Raw genomic sequence first — 14,611 nt, 5'->3', positions numbered from 1 at the left:
TTAAAAACATTCACTAAGGAAGCCTCATCTCCTGTAACTGCTTGTACAGATTCACAACCCTCTGGGTGACCAAGTTCCTTCTCAATTCGGTCCTAAATCTGCTCCCCCTCATTTTGAGGCTATGTCCTCTTGTTCTAGTCTCACCTGCCAGTGGAAACATCCTCTCAGCTTCCAGTGAATATAATTCCAGTCTACTCAGCCTCTCCTCATAAGCCAACCCTCTCGACTCTGGAATCAACCCAGTGAACCCCCTCTGCACCCCCTCCAGTGCCAGTCCATCCTTTCTCAAGTAATGAGACCAAAACTGCACACAGTGCTCCCGGTGTGACCTCACTAGCACCTTGTACAGCTGCAGCATAACCTCCCTGCTCTTAAACTCAATCCCTTTAGCAATGAAGGACAAAATTCCATTTGCCTTCCTAATGACCTGTTGTACCTGCAGACCGGACCCTCTGTGATTCACACACAAGGACACCCAGGTCCCTCTGCACAGCGGCGGGCTGCAACTTTTCGCCACGGCAGAGAAATGGGGATTTGTATCATTTTGCAAAGAACGAGTGATGATGATGATGATGACGATGATGACGATGGACGATGACGATGACGATGACGATGACGATGATGATGATGATGACGATGACGATGATGATGATGATGACGATGATGATGACGATGACGATGACGATGACGATGACGATGATGATGATGATGATGATGACGATGATGATGACGATGATGATGATGACGATGACGATGACGATGACGATGACGACGACGACGACGATGACAATGATGATGATGATGACGATGATGATGATGATGATGATGACGATGACGATGACGATGATGATGAATGACGATGACAAGGGAACAGTGTTAGAGACTGCACCAGTTTGGGGTGGGGTCTGTGCCAGGTCACAGACATTGGAAGGTTCATGAATCTTGTACGATAATTCATCAGAGCCTCGGCAGAGCTTCATTAGACCATTGTTTCTCGTGGGGGGGCATGGCACTTTAGGAAGTAGGGGAACGCCTTGGGGAAGGAGATTTCTCGGAATGGGAGCAGGGATGGTGGGGAGAGTTTGGACAGACTGGGGAAGCTGGCACGGTTCACATCAGGACAGAGAGGGTTGGTCTGTCCTTGAACTGTGAGGTCGAGGGTCAGGAGGGGTTTAGAGTAAGGAGGGGACAGGAGGGTCAGGGTCAGTCATCAGGGGAGTCTCACAGATTCAGGGGCCTCACTAACATAGCCAGAGGGGGGGGGGGGGGGGGGCTCCTGGGATGAAGAGAATATTTTTATTAAAAGATACTGCTGCCTGACTGGGCAATGGGAACTTCCAAAAAAGACAAACTGCAAAAGGAATCAGCTCCAAAACAGGAGAGAGGGACCAACTGGAGAGAGCTAGTACACTCTCAATGGGTTGAATGGTCTGACTGTGAGAATCTGTCCCATACACAGATCGGAGAGAGGGAGGAGAGAAGGAGGAGAGAGGGAGGGAACCAGTCAGTTCTGAGGAAGGGTCACTGGACCTGAAATGTTAGCTCTGATCTCTCTGCACAGATGCGGCCAGACCTGCTGAGCTTCTCCAGCGATTTCTGTTTTTGTTTGAGATTCTCTCTCCCTCCCTCTTTCCTCCCCCCCCCCCCCCCCCTCTCCATCTCTCCTCCGTGTCTCTGTCACACTCCCTCCCTCACTCTGCCTCTCCGCCCGGTGCCGCCGGGAGCCGGGAGGATGGACGGGAACAGGAGCCTGTGGCCGCAGATGGAATGTCTGAACCTGAACGAGAGCGGAATCCTGAACCGATCGTGCGGGGAAACGGGAACACGGAGAGCTGTCCTCACCGGGAGAAAAGGTGAGTGTGGAAGCTGCTGGCAGAGAGAGAGAGAGGGAGGAGGAGGGAGCAGAGGGAGGGAGGAGGGAGAGGACGAGGGAAGGAGGCAGAGGAGGGAGACGAGGGAAGAAGGGACGGAGAGGGAAGGGAGCGGAGGGAGGGAAGGAGGGGAAGAGGAGGGGAAGGAGGGAGAGAGGGGAGGAGTGAAGGAGAGGGAAGAGGAGAGGAGAGAGCGAGGAGGGAGGGAGGGAGAAGGGAAGGGAGTGAGAGGGAGGGGAGAGAGGGGAAGGAAGGGACGGGAGAGGGAAAGGGAGGGAGGGAGAGGAGGGCAGAGGGAGGGAGAGGGAGGAGGGAGGAGAGGGACGGAGGGAGGGAAAGGGGAGGGGAGAGATGCGGACGGAGAGGGAAAGGGAGGGAGAGATGCAGAGGGAGGGAGGGAAGGATGCAGAGGGAGGGAGAGAGGGAAGAAGGGACGGAGAGGGAAAGGGAGGGAGAGATGCAGGGAGGGAAGGAAGGAGACAGAAAGAGGGAGAGATGGAGGGAGAAGGAGACAGAGGGAAGGAGAGATGGAGGGAGAGAGGAAAGGAGACAGAGATGAGACAGAGGGAGGGTGGGAGAGATGGAGTGAAGGAGACAGAGAGAGAGCGACAGGGAGATAGAGGGAAGGAGAGAGATTTTTTTAAACCTGCTCTGAATGGGATTTGAGGCAAATAATTTCTCCCCGTATTGAGAGGTACAAAGAGGGAGAGAAAATCATAAAATACAGACTCCAGAAGGAGGGTGAGGGAGAGAGAGATGGAGACAGTGATCGAGAAAAGGACAGACTCAATCAGTAAATGGGAGAAGGGAAGGAATTGGAAACAGGGCTTTTGGAACCAGACTGTACTCCTCTCTTTCATGCCCCCCCCCTCCCCCCACAGCTAACCCACTGCTCCTTTAGTAACCCCACCCCACCCCCACACCCCCACTCCCAGGTATTTCCCGACAATGCCTTCTTGATTCCCTCAGGACCCTCTTGAAGTCCTCATTTATTCTGAATGTTTTCCCAACAATTGTGTCTCAGTGAGAATTGGCCAATTAACTGAGGGGTTGACCCAGTGGCATCTGCAGGATCTGTTTTCGATTCGAAGTTTTGATCTCCCTCAATGGCAGGGTCCACTCCCCCCTCCCCAGCCTGACTCCCTGCCCAAAGGAGGGTACAGCTCTCTTACCCCCACATTCCTTCTCATTGCCCCCGTCAAGGCAATCAGACAGAGTGAGACACACCAACAAAGCATTTTGACACAAACCACTATTTAACCACAAACCTATTCCAGCAAAGACAGAGGGAGTGAATGTAAAAGCACCTAACACACCCTGAGATTTTCCACAGCCAAGGAAGCGCAGTAGTCAATTTGTACACAGTATGATCCCACAGACAGCAATGTCTTTAATGGTCATACAATGATGGATGGAGACCATTGTGCCCAGACTGACCTTCTGAAAGATCGACCCAGTTAATGCTAGCCCACTGTTCCACATCCCACAGCAGCCTCCAAAATATTCCTCTTTTAATTTCCTTTTGAAAGTTGCTGTTGAAGGTGGCAGGACAGGTGGAGAGCACGACTAATAGAGCAGGCAGTGTCCTGGGCTTTATTAATAGGGACATAGAGTACACGAGCGAGGAGGTGATAGTGAACTTGTACAAGCCCCGTGTTCAACCTCAGCTGGGTGAGTATGTCCAGGTGTAGGCCCCACATTACAGGGAAGGTGAGGGTGCAGAGACAACTTACAAGAACAGTCCCAGGGATGAGAAACTTCAGTCCCAAGAACAGTTGGAAGATGCTGGGATTGTCTCCTCAGAGGAGAGAAGGTTGAGGGGAGATTTGATCGAGGTTTTCAGATTCATGAGGGGTCTGGAGGGAGATGGAGAAGTAGAGGCTGGGGGTTGAGGGGGATTGATGAAAGCAGCGGTGGAGACGCGGGGAGGTTCACACAGATGGAGGGAGTTAGGATCCAGAATCTCGTGCCTCAGGGTGTGGGGGGAGACAGTGTCCATCGAGGCTTTCAAACAGGAATGGGATCAATATCTGAACAGGGAGAACATGCAGGGTTACAGGGCAGGAGAATTCCACCAGCTCATTCAGAGAGCCAGTATCGACAAAGTGGGCCGAATGGCCTGGTGCTGTGCTGGAACCGTTCTGTCACTGTTTCCACTGTCATTCCAGAGAGTGAACTCCTGATCACAACAGCCTGCTGTGGCTCGGCCCCACAGCATCACTTTTCTGAATTACATTACACTTGCAATGTCCCAGTTCCTCTCAGCAGTGGGTCTCAGTGCTGATGGAATCTGTTACTATCCTCCTCATCGTTTACCACGTTCCCCGATCTGTCACATCCCCAACTCCTGAACCTAATTTACAGGAAATCTTGACCAGAAAACCTGGAGAAACTCCATTCTTCTCTCACAGAGAGTCCACGGAACATTTTAATATTGTGTTCCCCTGACAGTGAAGTGGCAGTGTTACACCCTGCACCATCCTGAGTGCGTTACTCACTGGATAATGGAGAGAGACAGTGGGAGAGATAGAGAGAGAGAGACAGACAGAGAGAGAGACAGAGAGAGAGAGAGACAGAGATAGAGAGAGATAGACAGACAGAGACAGAGAGAGATGCAGAGAGACAGGCAGACAGAGGGATAGAGAGAGAGAGGAAGACAGATAGAGTGACAGAGAGAGATAGAGAGGGAGCAGTAGAGAGACAGAAAGACAGAGAGAAAGTCAGAGAGACAGAGACAGATTGTGTAAGAGACAGAGAGAGAGACAGAGAAATTAGCACTGCTGCCTCACAGCACCAGGATCCCAGGTTCGATCCCAGCCGCGGGTGTGGAGTTCACACATTCTCTCTGTGTCTGCGTGGGTTTCCTCCGGGTGCTCCGGTTTCCTCCTACAGTCCAAAGATGTGCAGGTCAGGTGGATTGGCCATGCTAAATTGTTAGGTGCATTAGTCAAAGGGAAATGGGTCTGGGAGGGTTACACTTCAGAGGGTCAGTGTGGACTTGTTGGGCCGAAGGGCCTGTTTCCACATGACGATAGGGAATCTAAACAAAAGGGAGAAAGACAGAGAGGGAGAAAGAGAGAGAGACAGAGGGAGGGGGTTGAGGGTTTCAGACTGGGGGTTTGTCACTCTGCTGTTGCACAGTGAGAGCGGTGTGTCTGCTGAATCAGCAATGTTCAATCTCCACTCTCCCTCACACTCCAGGCATCAGGTGTGAGGGAGGGGCAGTTCAGTTACCCCTCTGTAGGCAACAAATACCACCCCATCTCCCCCCCTCCCCCCCCCCCACCCCGTCCCAGTAACCAGCTTTGGGATACACTCCACAAACCAGCTCACATTGAGGAGAAATCCTGGAACCAAGAGATGATAAAGTAACTCAACGGAAAGACCTCACCATCACAGAATCTCACGGCCCTTCTGCCCCCTCTTACTGCCCTCCCATCTCTCCTGCCCCTTTTGACTTCTGTTATTTCTAGCCCTTGCCTTTTGTTGTCCTGCCCTCTCTGATTGCTGTTTTGCACCCTAGTTGCCCTTGACCTTAGCCCCTGGTGTGGTTTAGTGAGAGTTTCTTCCACCTTTACCCCTTGCTGACTCCTTCAGGACTGACTATCATTGTTATGGAGAGAGACTGCAGACTCCCACAGCATTGAAGGATTTGGGAATCCTCGTCCAGGTATCATTAAAACTAGTGTCCAAGATCATTGGGAATAGGGAGAGTAAACAAAGAACATAGGGGCAGGAGGAGGCCATTCAGCCCTTCACGTATGCCCCACCACTCAGTATGATCATGGTTGATCATCCAACCGAGTATCCTGTTCCTGCTTTCTCCTGTTGGAACCCTTTATCCCTAGAACACATTCCTGATGAAGGGCTTTTGCCCGAAACGTTGATTTTCCTGCCCCTCAGATGCTGCCTGACCTGCTGTGCTTTTCCAGCACCAACCACTCTAACCTAGACTTTGATCTCCAGCGTCTGCAATCCTCACTTTTGCCCTGGACCTAGATCAAACTCTTTCTCAAAAACATTCAGCGTGTTTCAGCCTCAACCACTTCCTGTGGCAGAGAGTTCCCCAGGCTCCCTACTCTCTGGATGAAGACCTTCTTCCCCATCTCAGTCTGAAATGGCCCACCCTGTATTCCCAGACTATGCTCCTGGTTTTGAACTCCCTGGTCGTTGGGTCTATCCGATGGGATGGAATGTTGGCCTTTGCATAAAACGAGGGAGGTTTGGCAAAACCTATTCAAGCACTGGTCAGACCACAGCTGGAAGATTGGGAACACTTTTGGGCCCTTTAACTAAGGAAAGCTGTACTGGTATTGGAGGCAGTGCAGAGATGGTCACAGAGTCAGGGAGCTGTACACCATGGACAGACCCTTCAGTCCAAGCCGTCCGTGCTGACCAGGTATCTTAAATGTTGCAATTGTACCAACCTCCACCAAATCCTTTGGCAGCTCATTCCATACACGTACCACCCTCTGTGTGAAAAAGTTGTCCCTTAGGTCCCTTTTAAATCTTTCCCCTCTCATCTTAAACTGATGCCTCTAGATTTGGACTCCCCTACCCTGGGCAAAAGACTTTGTCTATTTACCCTATCTATGCCCCTCATAATTTTGTAAACCTCTATAAGGTCACCCCTCAGCCTCTGACGCTCCAGGGAAAACAGCCCCAGCCTGTTCAGCCTCTCCCTGTTGCTCAAATCCTCCAACCCTGGCAACATCCTTGTAAATCTTTTCTGAACCCTTTCAAATTTCACAACATCTTTCCGATAGGAAGGAGACCAGAATTGCACACAATATTCCAACAGTGGCCTAACCAATGCCCTGTACAGCTGCAACATGACCTCCCAACTCCTGTATTCAATACTCTGACCAATAAAGGAAAGCATACCAAACACCTTCTTCACTATCCTATCTACCTGTGACTCCACTTTCAAGGAGCTATGAACCTGCACTCTAAGGTCTCTTTGTTCAGCAACACTCCCTAGGACCTTACCATTAAGGGTATACGTCCTGCTAAGATTTGCTTTCCCAAAATGCAGCACCTCACATTTATCTGAATTAAACTCCATCTGCCAGTTCACAGCCCATTGGCCCATCTGGTCCAGATCCTGTTGTACGCATTCACCAGACTGATCCCAGATATGAGGGATTGTCTGATGGGGAGGGGTTGAGTAGTTTGGGCCTGTGCTGTTGGAGTGTAGAAGACTGAAAGGTGACCTGGTTGGGATATCGGGACGGCATGGAGGGGTTGGACCGAAGGGTCCATTTCAGTGCTTACACCTCTATAACTCTATGACTCTATTGAAAATTGAAGATTTCAAAGTCAAAATACAATATATCTGGGTCAGCACGGGTTTGTGAAAGGTAAATCAAATTTAACTAATTTGCTGAGCTCTTTGAAAACGTGCCAATTAATACGGATCCTGGGGTTCCTGTAGAATCAGCATATCTGGACATCTAGAAACATTTGGTAAGGTATTGCATAAAAGATTAATACACAAGGTCAGATCACATGGGATTGGGGTAATATTTGCTTGGAAAGATGATTGGGTAAACGTTAGAAAGCAACGTTGGGATAAAACTGTCTTTTTCTGGCTGGCAAGACAATGAGTGCGGTGTCACAGGGTTCAGTTCACAGACCCTGTCAGAGGGTCAGTGCTGAGGGAGTGCCGCACTGTCGGAGGGTCAGTGCTGAGGGAGTGCCGCACTGTCGGAGGGTCAGTGCTGAGGGAGTGCTGCACTGTCGGAGGGTCAGTGCTGAGGGAGTGCTGCACTGTCAGAGGGTCAGTGTTGAGGGAGTGCCGTACTGTCAGAGGGTCACTGCTGAGGGAGTGCCGCACTGTCGGAGGGTCAGTGCTGAGGGAGTGCTGCACTGTCAGAGGGTCAGTGCTGAGGAAGTGCCACACTGCCGGAGGGTCAGTGCTGAGGGAGTGCCGCACTGTCAGAGGGTCAGTGCTGAGGGAGTGCCACACTGTTGGAGGGTCAGTGCTGAGGGAGTGCCATACAGTCTGGAGGTCAGTGCTGAGGGAGTGCCGCACTGTCGGAGGGTCAGTGCTGAGGGAGTGCCGCACTGTCAGAGGGTCAGTGCTGAGGGAGTGCCGAACTGTTGAGGGTCAGTGCTGAGGGAGTGCCGCACTGTCGGAGGGTCAGTGCTGAGGGAGTGCCGCACTGTCGGAGGGTCAGTGCTGAGGGAGTGCCGCACTGTCGGAGGGTCAGTGCTGAGGGAGTGCTGCACTGTCGGAGGGTCACTGCTGAGGGAGTGCCGCACTGTCGGAGGGTCAGTGCTGAGGGAGTGCCGCACTGTCGGAGGGTCAGTGCTGAGGGAGTGCTGCACTGTCAGAGGGTCAGTGCTGAGGGAGTGCCATACAGTCTGAGGGTCAGTGCTGAGGGAGTGCCGCACTGTCGGAGGGTCAGTGCTGAGGGAGTGCTGCACTGTCGGAGGGTCAGTGCTGAGGGAGCGCTGCACTGTCGGAGGGTCACTGCTGAGGGAGTGCCGCACTGTCGGAGGGTCAGTGCTGAGGGAGCGCTGCACTGTCGGAGGGTCAGTGCTGAGGGAGTGCTGCACTGTTGGAGGGTCAGTGCTGAGGGAGTGCTGCACTGTCGGAGGGTCAGTGCTGAGGGAGTGCCGCACTGTCGGAGGGTCAGTGCTGAGGGAGCGGGCACTGTCAGAGGGTCAGTGCTGAGGGAGTGCCGCACTGTCGGAGGGTCAGTGCTGAGGGAGCGCCGCACTGTTGGAGGGTCAGTGCTGAGGGAGTGGACACTGTCGGAGGATCAGAACTGAGGGAGTGCCGCACTGTCGGAGGGTCAGTGCTGAGGGAGTGGGCACTGTGGGAGGGTCAGAGGGAGAGTTGAAAAGTGTGGGTGCTGGAAAAGCACAGCCGGTCAGGCAGCATCTGAGGAGCAGGAGATTCGACGTTTCGGGCATAAGCTCTTCATCAGGAATCCTGAAGTGCTGCCGTGCTTTTTCAGCGGCACACATCTTGACTCTGACTCTCCAGCATCGGCAGTCGTCCCTATCCCCCGGGGTCTGAGGGGCAGTTTACCAGGATGTCACCTGGGCTGTAGAGACTCAGCTAATGGAGACAGAGTGGACAGACTGGAGCTGTTTACTTGGGGTCAGAGGTCACACGACATCAGGTTAGAGTCCAACAAGTTTATTTGAAGTCACAAGCTTTCGGAGCACTGCTGCTTCTTCGGGTGAAGTGAGAGTGAAGAACCCAGCCACAGCATCTATAATCAGAGAGGTCACCCTGGAGTTCAAGTGGAGTGAGTGGTGATAAAGTGAACAATCCCTGCAGCTGATCGAGAGTGTCAGACCGTGTGAGTAAAGTGTCAACAGCTGATTAATGGGTGAAGGGATGACCGAGAAACCGATTAATTGAGGCAGAGAGATCATTACAAAACATTAAAAATAAGGTGGTGCTGGAGCTAAACTAAATGACTGGAATAACATGTCAGGTATAAGAGTCACAGGCCGAGGGTCTAATCAAAGTAACGAGTAACCGTACAAACTAATTAAGGTAGAGAGACCATAACCATTTATCAAAGGTGATGGTGTCAAAACAGGATGGTAAGGGAGATGTTATAGATACAGAACAGTACCTAGTGTGACATGAACCCCAGGTCATAGGTGAGGCTGTACCCATGAAGACACCGTTTGGTTGGACCCTCAGCCTGTGACTCTTACACCTCATGTGTTATTCCAGTCGTTTAATTTATCTCCAGCACCACCTTATTTTTAATCTTTTGGTTTTATCTCTCTGCCTCAATTAGTTGGATTATAGGTCATCCCTTCACCCATTAATCAGCTGTTGACACTTTACTCACACGGTCTGACACTCTCAATCAGCTGCAGGGATTGTTCACCTTATCAACACTCACTCACTCCATTGGTACAGCCCTCTGATCTCTCTGCCTATAAGGTCAGTGCGTGTGTGCTTCCCTCTCACTTCACCTGATGAAGGAGCAGCTCTCCGAAACTTCGGGGTTTCAGATAAACCTGTTGGACTATAGCCTGGTCTCATGTGACCCCTGAGCTTGTCCACCCTAGTCCACCCTAGTCCAACCCCAGTCCACCCCAGTCCAACACCAGTCCACTCCCAGTCCACCCCCAGTCCACCCCCAGTCCACCCCCAGTCCACCCCCAGTCCACCCCCAGTCCACCCCCAGTCCACCCCCAGTCCAACCCCAGTCCACCCCCAGTCCACCCCCAGTCCACCCCCAGTCCAACCCCAGTCCAACCCCAGTCCAACCCCAGTCCAACCCCAGTCCAACCCCAGTCCACCCCCAGTCCACCCCCAGTCCCACCCCCAGTCCACCCCCAGTCCACCCCCAGTCCAACCCCAGTCCAACCCCAGTCCAACCCCAGTCCAACCCCAGTCCAACCCCAGTCCACCCCCAGTCCACCCCCAGTCCAACCCCAGTCCAACCCCAGTCCAACCCCAGTCCAACCCCAGTCCAACCCCAGTCCAACCCCAGTCCAACCCCAGTCCAACCCCAGTCCAACCCCAGTCCAACCCCAGTCCAACCCCAGTCCACCCCCAGTCCACCCCTGACACCTCGCCATCATGTTTTATTTAGAGCAGAGGAGGAGAGGAGATGTTACTGAGATGTGTAAAATAATGAGGGACATAGACAGGGGAGACAGAGTGAATGTTTCCCCTTGAGGGAGAGGTCAGTGACCAGGGGGACATGGATTTAAAATAAGGGGCAAGAGGTTTTGGGGGGATGTGAGAACAAACTTTTGTTCACCCAGAGGGTGGTGGGAATGTGGAAGTTACTGCCTGTGAGGGTGGGAGAGGCAGAAACCCTCAAACATTGAGGAAGTGTTTAGCTGGGCTCTGGTCATGTCAATGCAATGGGCCAAGTATGGGGGAAGTGAGTAGAGAGCAGTAAGCTGGTCCAGACTTGATGGGCAGAAAGGCCTTTCTCTGTGCTGTGCATCTGGATGAGTCTCTGACTCTTTGAGATCAGTGAATACCCTTCCAGGGGTCTGTGCCGAGCTGTCGAATATTCTTGCTTCTATCCAAGTGGCGGTTTGGATGTGGGAAGGCCTCCTCTTCCTGAATCCACACGGGTATCTCTGTGCTGAACTATCCCAGGGGCCAGTGGCAGCGTCTATATGTCAAGGAGACTGCTCTGTTGATCCATCAATGAGATCCCGAAATCAGGAATTCCTCATTGGTTCCAGCCCCACTGGGAGATTGCAATCAGCTGTTGGTCCCAGCACTGAGTCCCTGACCTCTCTCAGAACATAAGGGTGTAAGGGCCAGAAGCACAAGGAGGCCATTCGGCCCTTCGACTCTGCCCCACCATTCAATAAGATCATGGCTGATGATTTTGCGGCCTCAGCTCCACTTACCCACCCTCTCACCACAACCTTTAATTCCTTTACTGTTCAAAACTCAACCTTTGCCTTAAAACTGTTCAATGAGGTAGCCCCAACTGGGCGGGCGGTTTCACAGATTCACAACCGTGTGGGTGAATAACATTCCTCCTTGGCTCAGACCATCTCTCTGCTGTTCCGGTGAGGGGATGTCCTGGTCCTTCACTCGATGATGGTCCTTCCAATTTCATTCCTTCCTGCCGCTTTGATAAACCTGACTGACTTCATTCAGAATTATCTCCCGTTGCTGTGGGTCTGGAGTCACATGTAGGGCAGACCAGGTAAGGATGGGACATAGTGAACCCGATGGGTTTTTAATGTGATTGCCACGAGACTAGACTTTTTAAAATTGCTAGTTATGTCTCTGTCAGCAGACAGGGTGGGATTTGATCTGTGACTCGGTCTGTGTTAGACTGTAGTTCTGGGTCATTAACCTCTATGGCATTATCACTACCCCATTACCTCCCTTTAATTCCTCACCGCTGCTCTGATGCTTTCTGTTAAATGGTGTCAGTTCTGACAGACTGCATACGGAGACAGTCAGTCAAAGCAGGAGATGACAATCACCAGATCTCTCTGACTCACTGTCTGCGTCTCCCACTCTCTGTCCCTAGCTGGGTGTCAGACAGGGGAAGGCTTTTTAAAGGGACAACAACCTGAGCATGTTCAAAAAGATCAAAATCCTACAGATACTGGAAATCCGAAACCAAGACAGAATGTACTGGAGAAACTCAGCAGGTCTGGTGGAGAGAGAGAAACACAATTACCATCTTGATTCCAGAGTGAGTCTCCCATCACTGCAGAGGCACCCTCACACCACCACCTAATCCATTCCCAATACCCCCAACACCGGGTAATACATACAGCCCAGAACTCTGTCCCTCCATCAGAACTCTCACCTCAGACCTTTGCTCTCTCCCCCTCCCTCCCTCCCTCCCCTCTCTCTCTCTCTCCCCTCTACCACTCTGTCTTCCTCTCCATCTCCCTCTCCCTCTCCCCCCCCTTTCTCTCCCCCTCTCCCATTCTCTCTCTCCCTTTCCTTCTCTCTCTCTCCCCCCCCATCTCTCTCTCCTCCCTCTCCCTGTCTCCCTCTCTCTCCTTCCCTCCCTCTCACTCTCACTCCTTCTCTCCCTCTCCCACTCCCTCTCTCTCTCCCCCCCTCACTCTCCCTCTCCCTCTCTCTCTCTCACACACTCCCCCCTCCCACTCCCTCTCTCTGTCTCTCTCTCTCCCTCCCCCTTTCTCTCTCTCACTCCCTCTCTCCCCATCCCCCTCCCACTCCCTCTCTCTCACTCCCTCTCTCCTCTGCCCCCTACCACTCCCTCTCTCTTTCCCCCTCCCCCTCTGTCTCTCCCTCCCTCTCTCTCCCCCTCTCTCTCTCCCTCTCCCTCCCCCTCTCTCTCTCACTCCCTCTCTCCCTCTGCCCACTCCCCACTCCCTCTCTCTCTCTCCCTCTCCTCCCCTCTCTCCCTCTCCCTCCCCCTCTCCCTCTCTCTCTCACTCCCTCTCTCCCTCTGCCCCTTCCCACTCTCTCTCTTTCTACCCCTCTCCCCGTCTCTCTCTCTCTCACTCCCTCTCTCCCTCTGCCCCCTCCCACTCCCTCTCTCTCTCCCCCTCCCTCCCCCTCTCTCTCTCTCTCACTCCCTCTCTCCCTCTCTCCCTCTGCCCCCTCCCACTCCCTCTCTCTCTCTCTCCCTCTCCCTTCCCCTCTCTCTCTCACTCCCTCTCTCCCCTCTGCCCCCTCCCACTCTCTCTCTCTCTCCCCCTCTCCCTCCCCCTCTCTCTCTCTCACTCCCTCTCTCCCTCTGCCCCCTCCCACTCTCTCTCTCTCTCTCCCCCTCTCCCTCCCCCCCTCTCTCTCTCTCACTCCCTCTTTCCCTCTGCCCCCTCCCACTCCCTCTCTCTCTCCCCCCTCCCCCTCTATCTCTCCCTCCCTCTCTCTCTCTCTCCTCTCTCTCTCCCCCCCTCTCTCTCTCTCTCCCTCTCTCCCTCTCCCCCTCTCTCTCTCTCACTCCCTCTCTCCCTCTGCCCCTCCCACTCCCTCTCTCTCTCCTCCTCCCCCTCTCTCTCTCACTCCCTCTTTCCCTCTGCCCCCTCCCACTCCCCTCTCTCTCTCTCCCTCCCCCTCTCTCTCTCTCTCACTCCCTTTCTCCCTCTGCCCCCTCCCACTCTCTCTCTCTCCCACTCCCTCTCTCTCTCCCTCTCCCTCCCTCTCCCTCCCTCTCCTCTCTCTCTATCTCTCTCTATCTCTCTCTGTCTCTGGGGTGACAGTCAGTCCACAATTCACAGAGGGTCTTTATCCCCCCCCCGCCCCTGTTTATCTCTCTGGTGGTTGTGGGGACCCCTCACCTTCCTGTCACCTACTTCCTCATCATTGATCTGAACCTGGCAGAACGGTTCCAGCACAGCACCAGGCCATTCGGCCCAGTGTGCCAATACTGGCTCTCTGAATGAGCTGGTGGAATTTTCCTGCCATTACCCTGCACGTTCTCCCTGTTCAGATATTGATCTCACTCCTGTTTCGATGGACACTGTCTCACCCACACCCTGAGGCAGGAGATTCTGGATCCTAACCCTCTCTCTCTCTGTGTGAACCTCCCTGTGTCTCCATCGCTGCTCAATCCCCTCAACCCTCAGCCTCTGCTTCTCCGTCTCCCCCCTCCCTCTCCCCCTCCCTGTTCCCTCTGTCCAGACCCCTCATGAGTTTTTGGAGCACAGTCACAACTTCTCTAACCTTTCCCCGTATCTGAAGTCCCTCCACAATTCACCAAAGATCCTCAGGCAGCACCTTCTACACCGATAACCGCTTCCATCTTGAAGGACAAGGGCAGCAGATACATGGGAACACCAGCACCCACCTGCAACTTCCTGTCCATACCAATCCCCATCCTGACTTGGAAATATATCACCATTCCTCCCAACGTCACTGGGTCAGAATCCTGGAATTCTTCCCTTAGGGCATTGTGGGTCAACCCACAGCACATGGACTGCAGCGGTTCAAGAAGGCAGCTCACCCCCACCTTCTCAAGGGGGCAACTAGAGATGGGCAATAAAGACTGGCCTAACCAATGATGCCCATGTCTGTCAAGTGAATGAAGGAGGTAAGCACCAAGGCCTGGGTGGGATCCCAGAGAAACTACAGAATGAGCCTGAGTCACTGTGGGACAGAGTGTGACAGAGTCAGCCCCGAGGTCTCTCAGATATGGGAGTGAACGGTACACTATGTTCAAACGCATGCTGTGCAGTCACAGGGTGGTGCAGTCAACCTGAGGTGACACTACAGACAGGATATAAGACAGCAAGATGAATACATCCACCAGGAATGGCAAGATTGTTTTCCACAGAGATGCTGGGGATTT

At 53.0% G+C, this 14,611-nt stretch overlaps 1 protein-coding gene across 1 annotated transcript in view; it reads left to right on the top strand.

Annotated features, from left to right (window-relative positions):
• Nucleotides 1–1,413: 1,413 nt before the first annotated feature.
• The window catches only part of LOC140480975 (cholecystokinin receptor-like), a 45,510-nt gene continuing 32,312 nt past the window's right edge, over nt 1,414–14,611 (top strand). Inside the window, exon 1 of the mRNA XM_072576580.1 lies at nt 1,414–1,853. Within this exon, the coding sequence (XP_072432681.1) occupies nt 1,562–1,853 (292 nt within the window). The 5' untranslated portion in view covers nt 1,414–1,561. The remainder of the gene's footprint in view (nt 1,854–14,611) is intronic.

The sequence above is a fragment of the Chiloscyllium punctatum genome, chromosome 9 (genome assembly GCF_047496795.1).
Source record: "Chiloscyllium punctatum isolate Juve2018m chromosome 9, sChiPun1.3, whole genome shotgun sequence".
Taxonomy (NCBI): Eukaryota; Metazoa; Chordata; class Chondrichthyes; order Orectolobiformes; family Hemiscylliidae; genus Chiloscyllium; species Chiloscyllium punctatum.
This window is presented reverse-complemented; position numbering and strand designations above follow the sequence as displayed.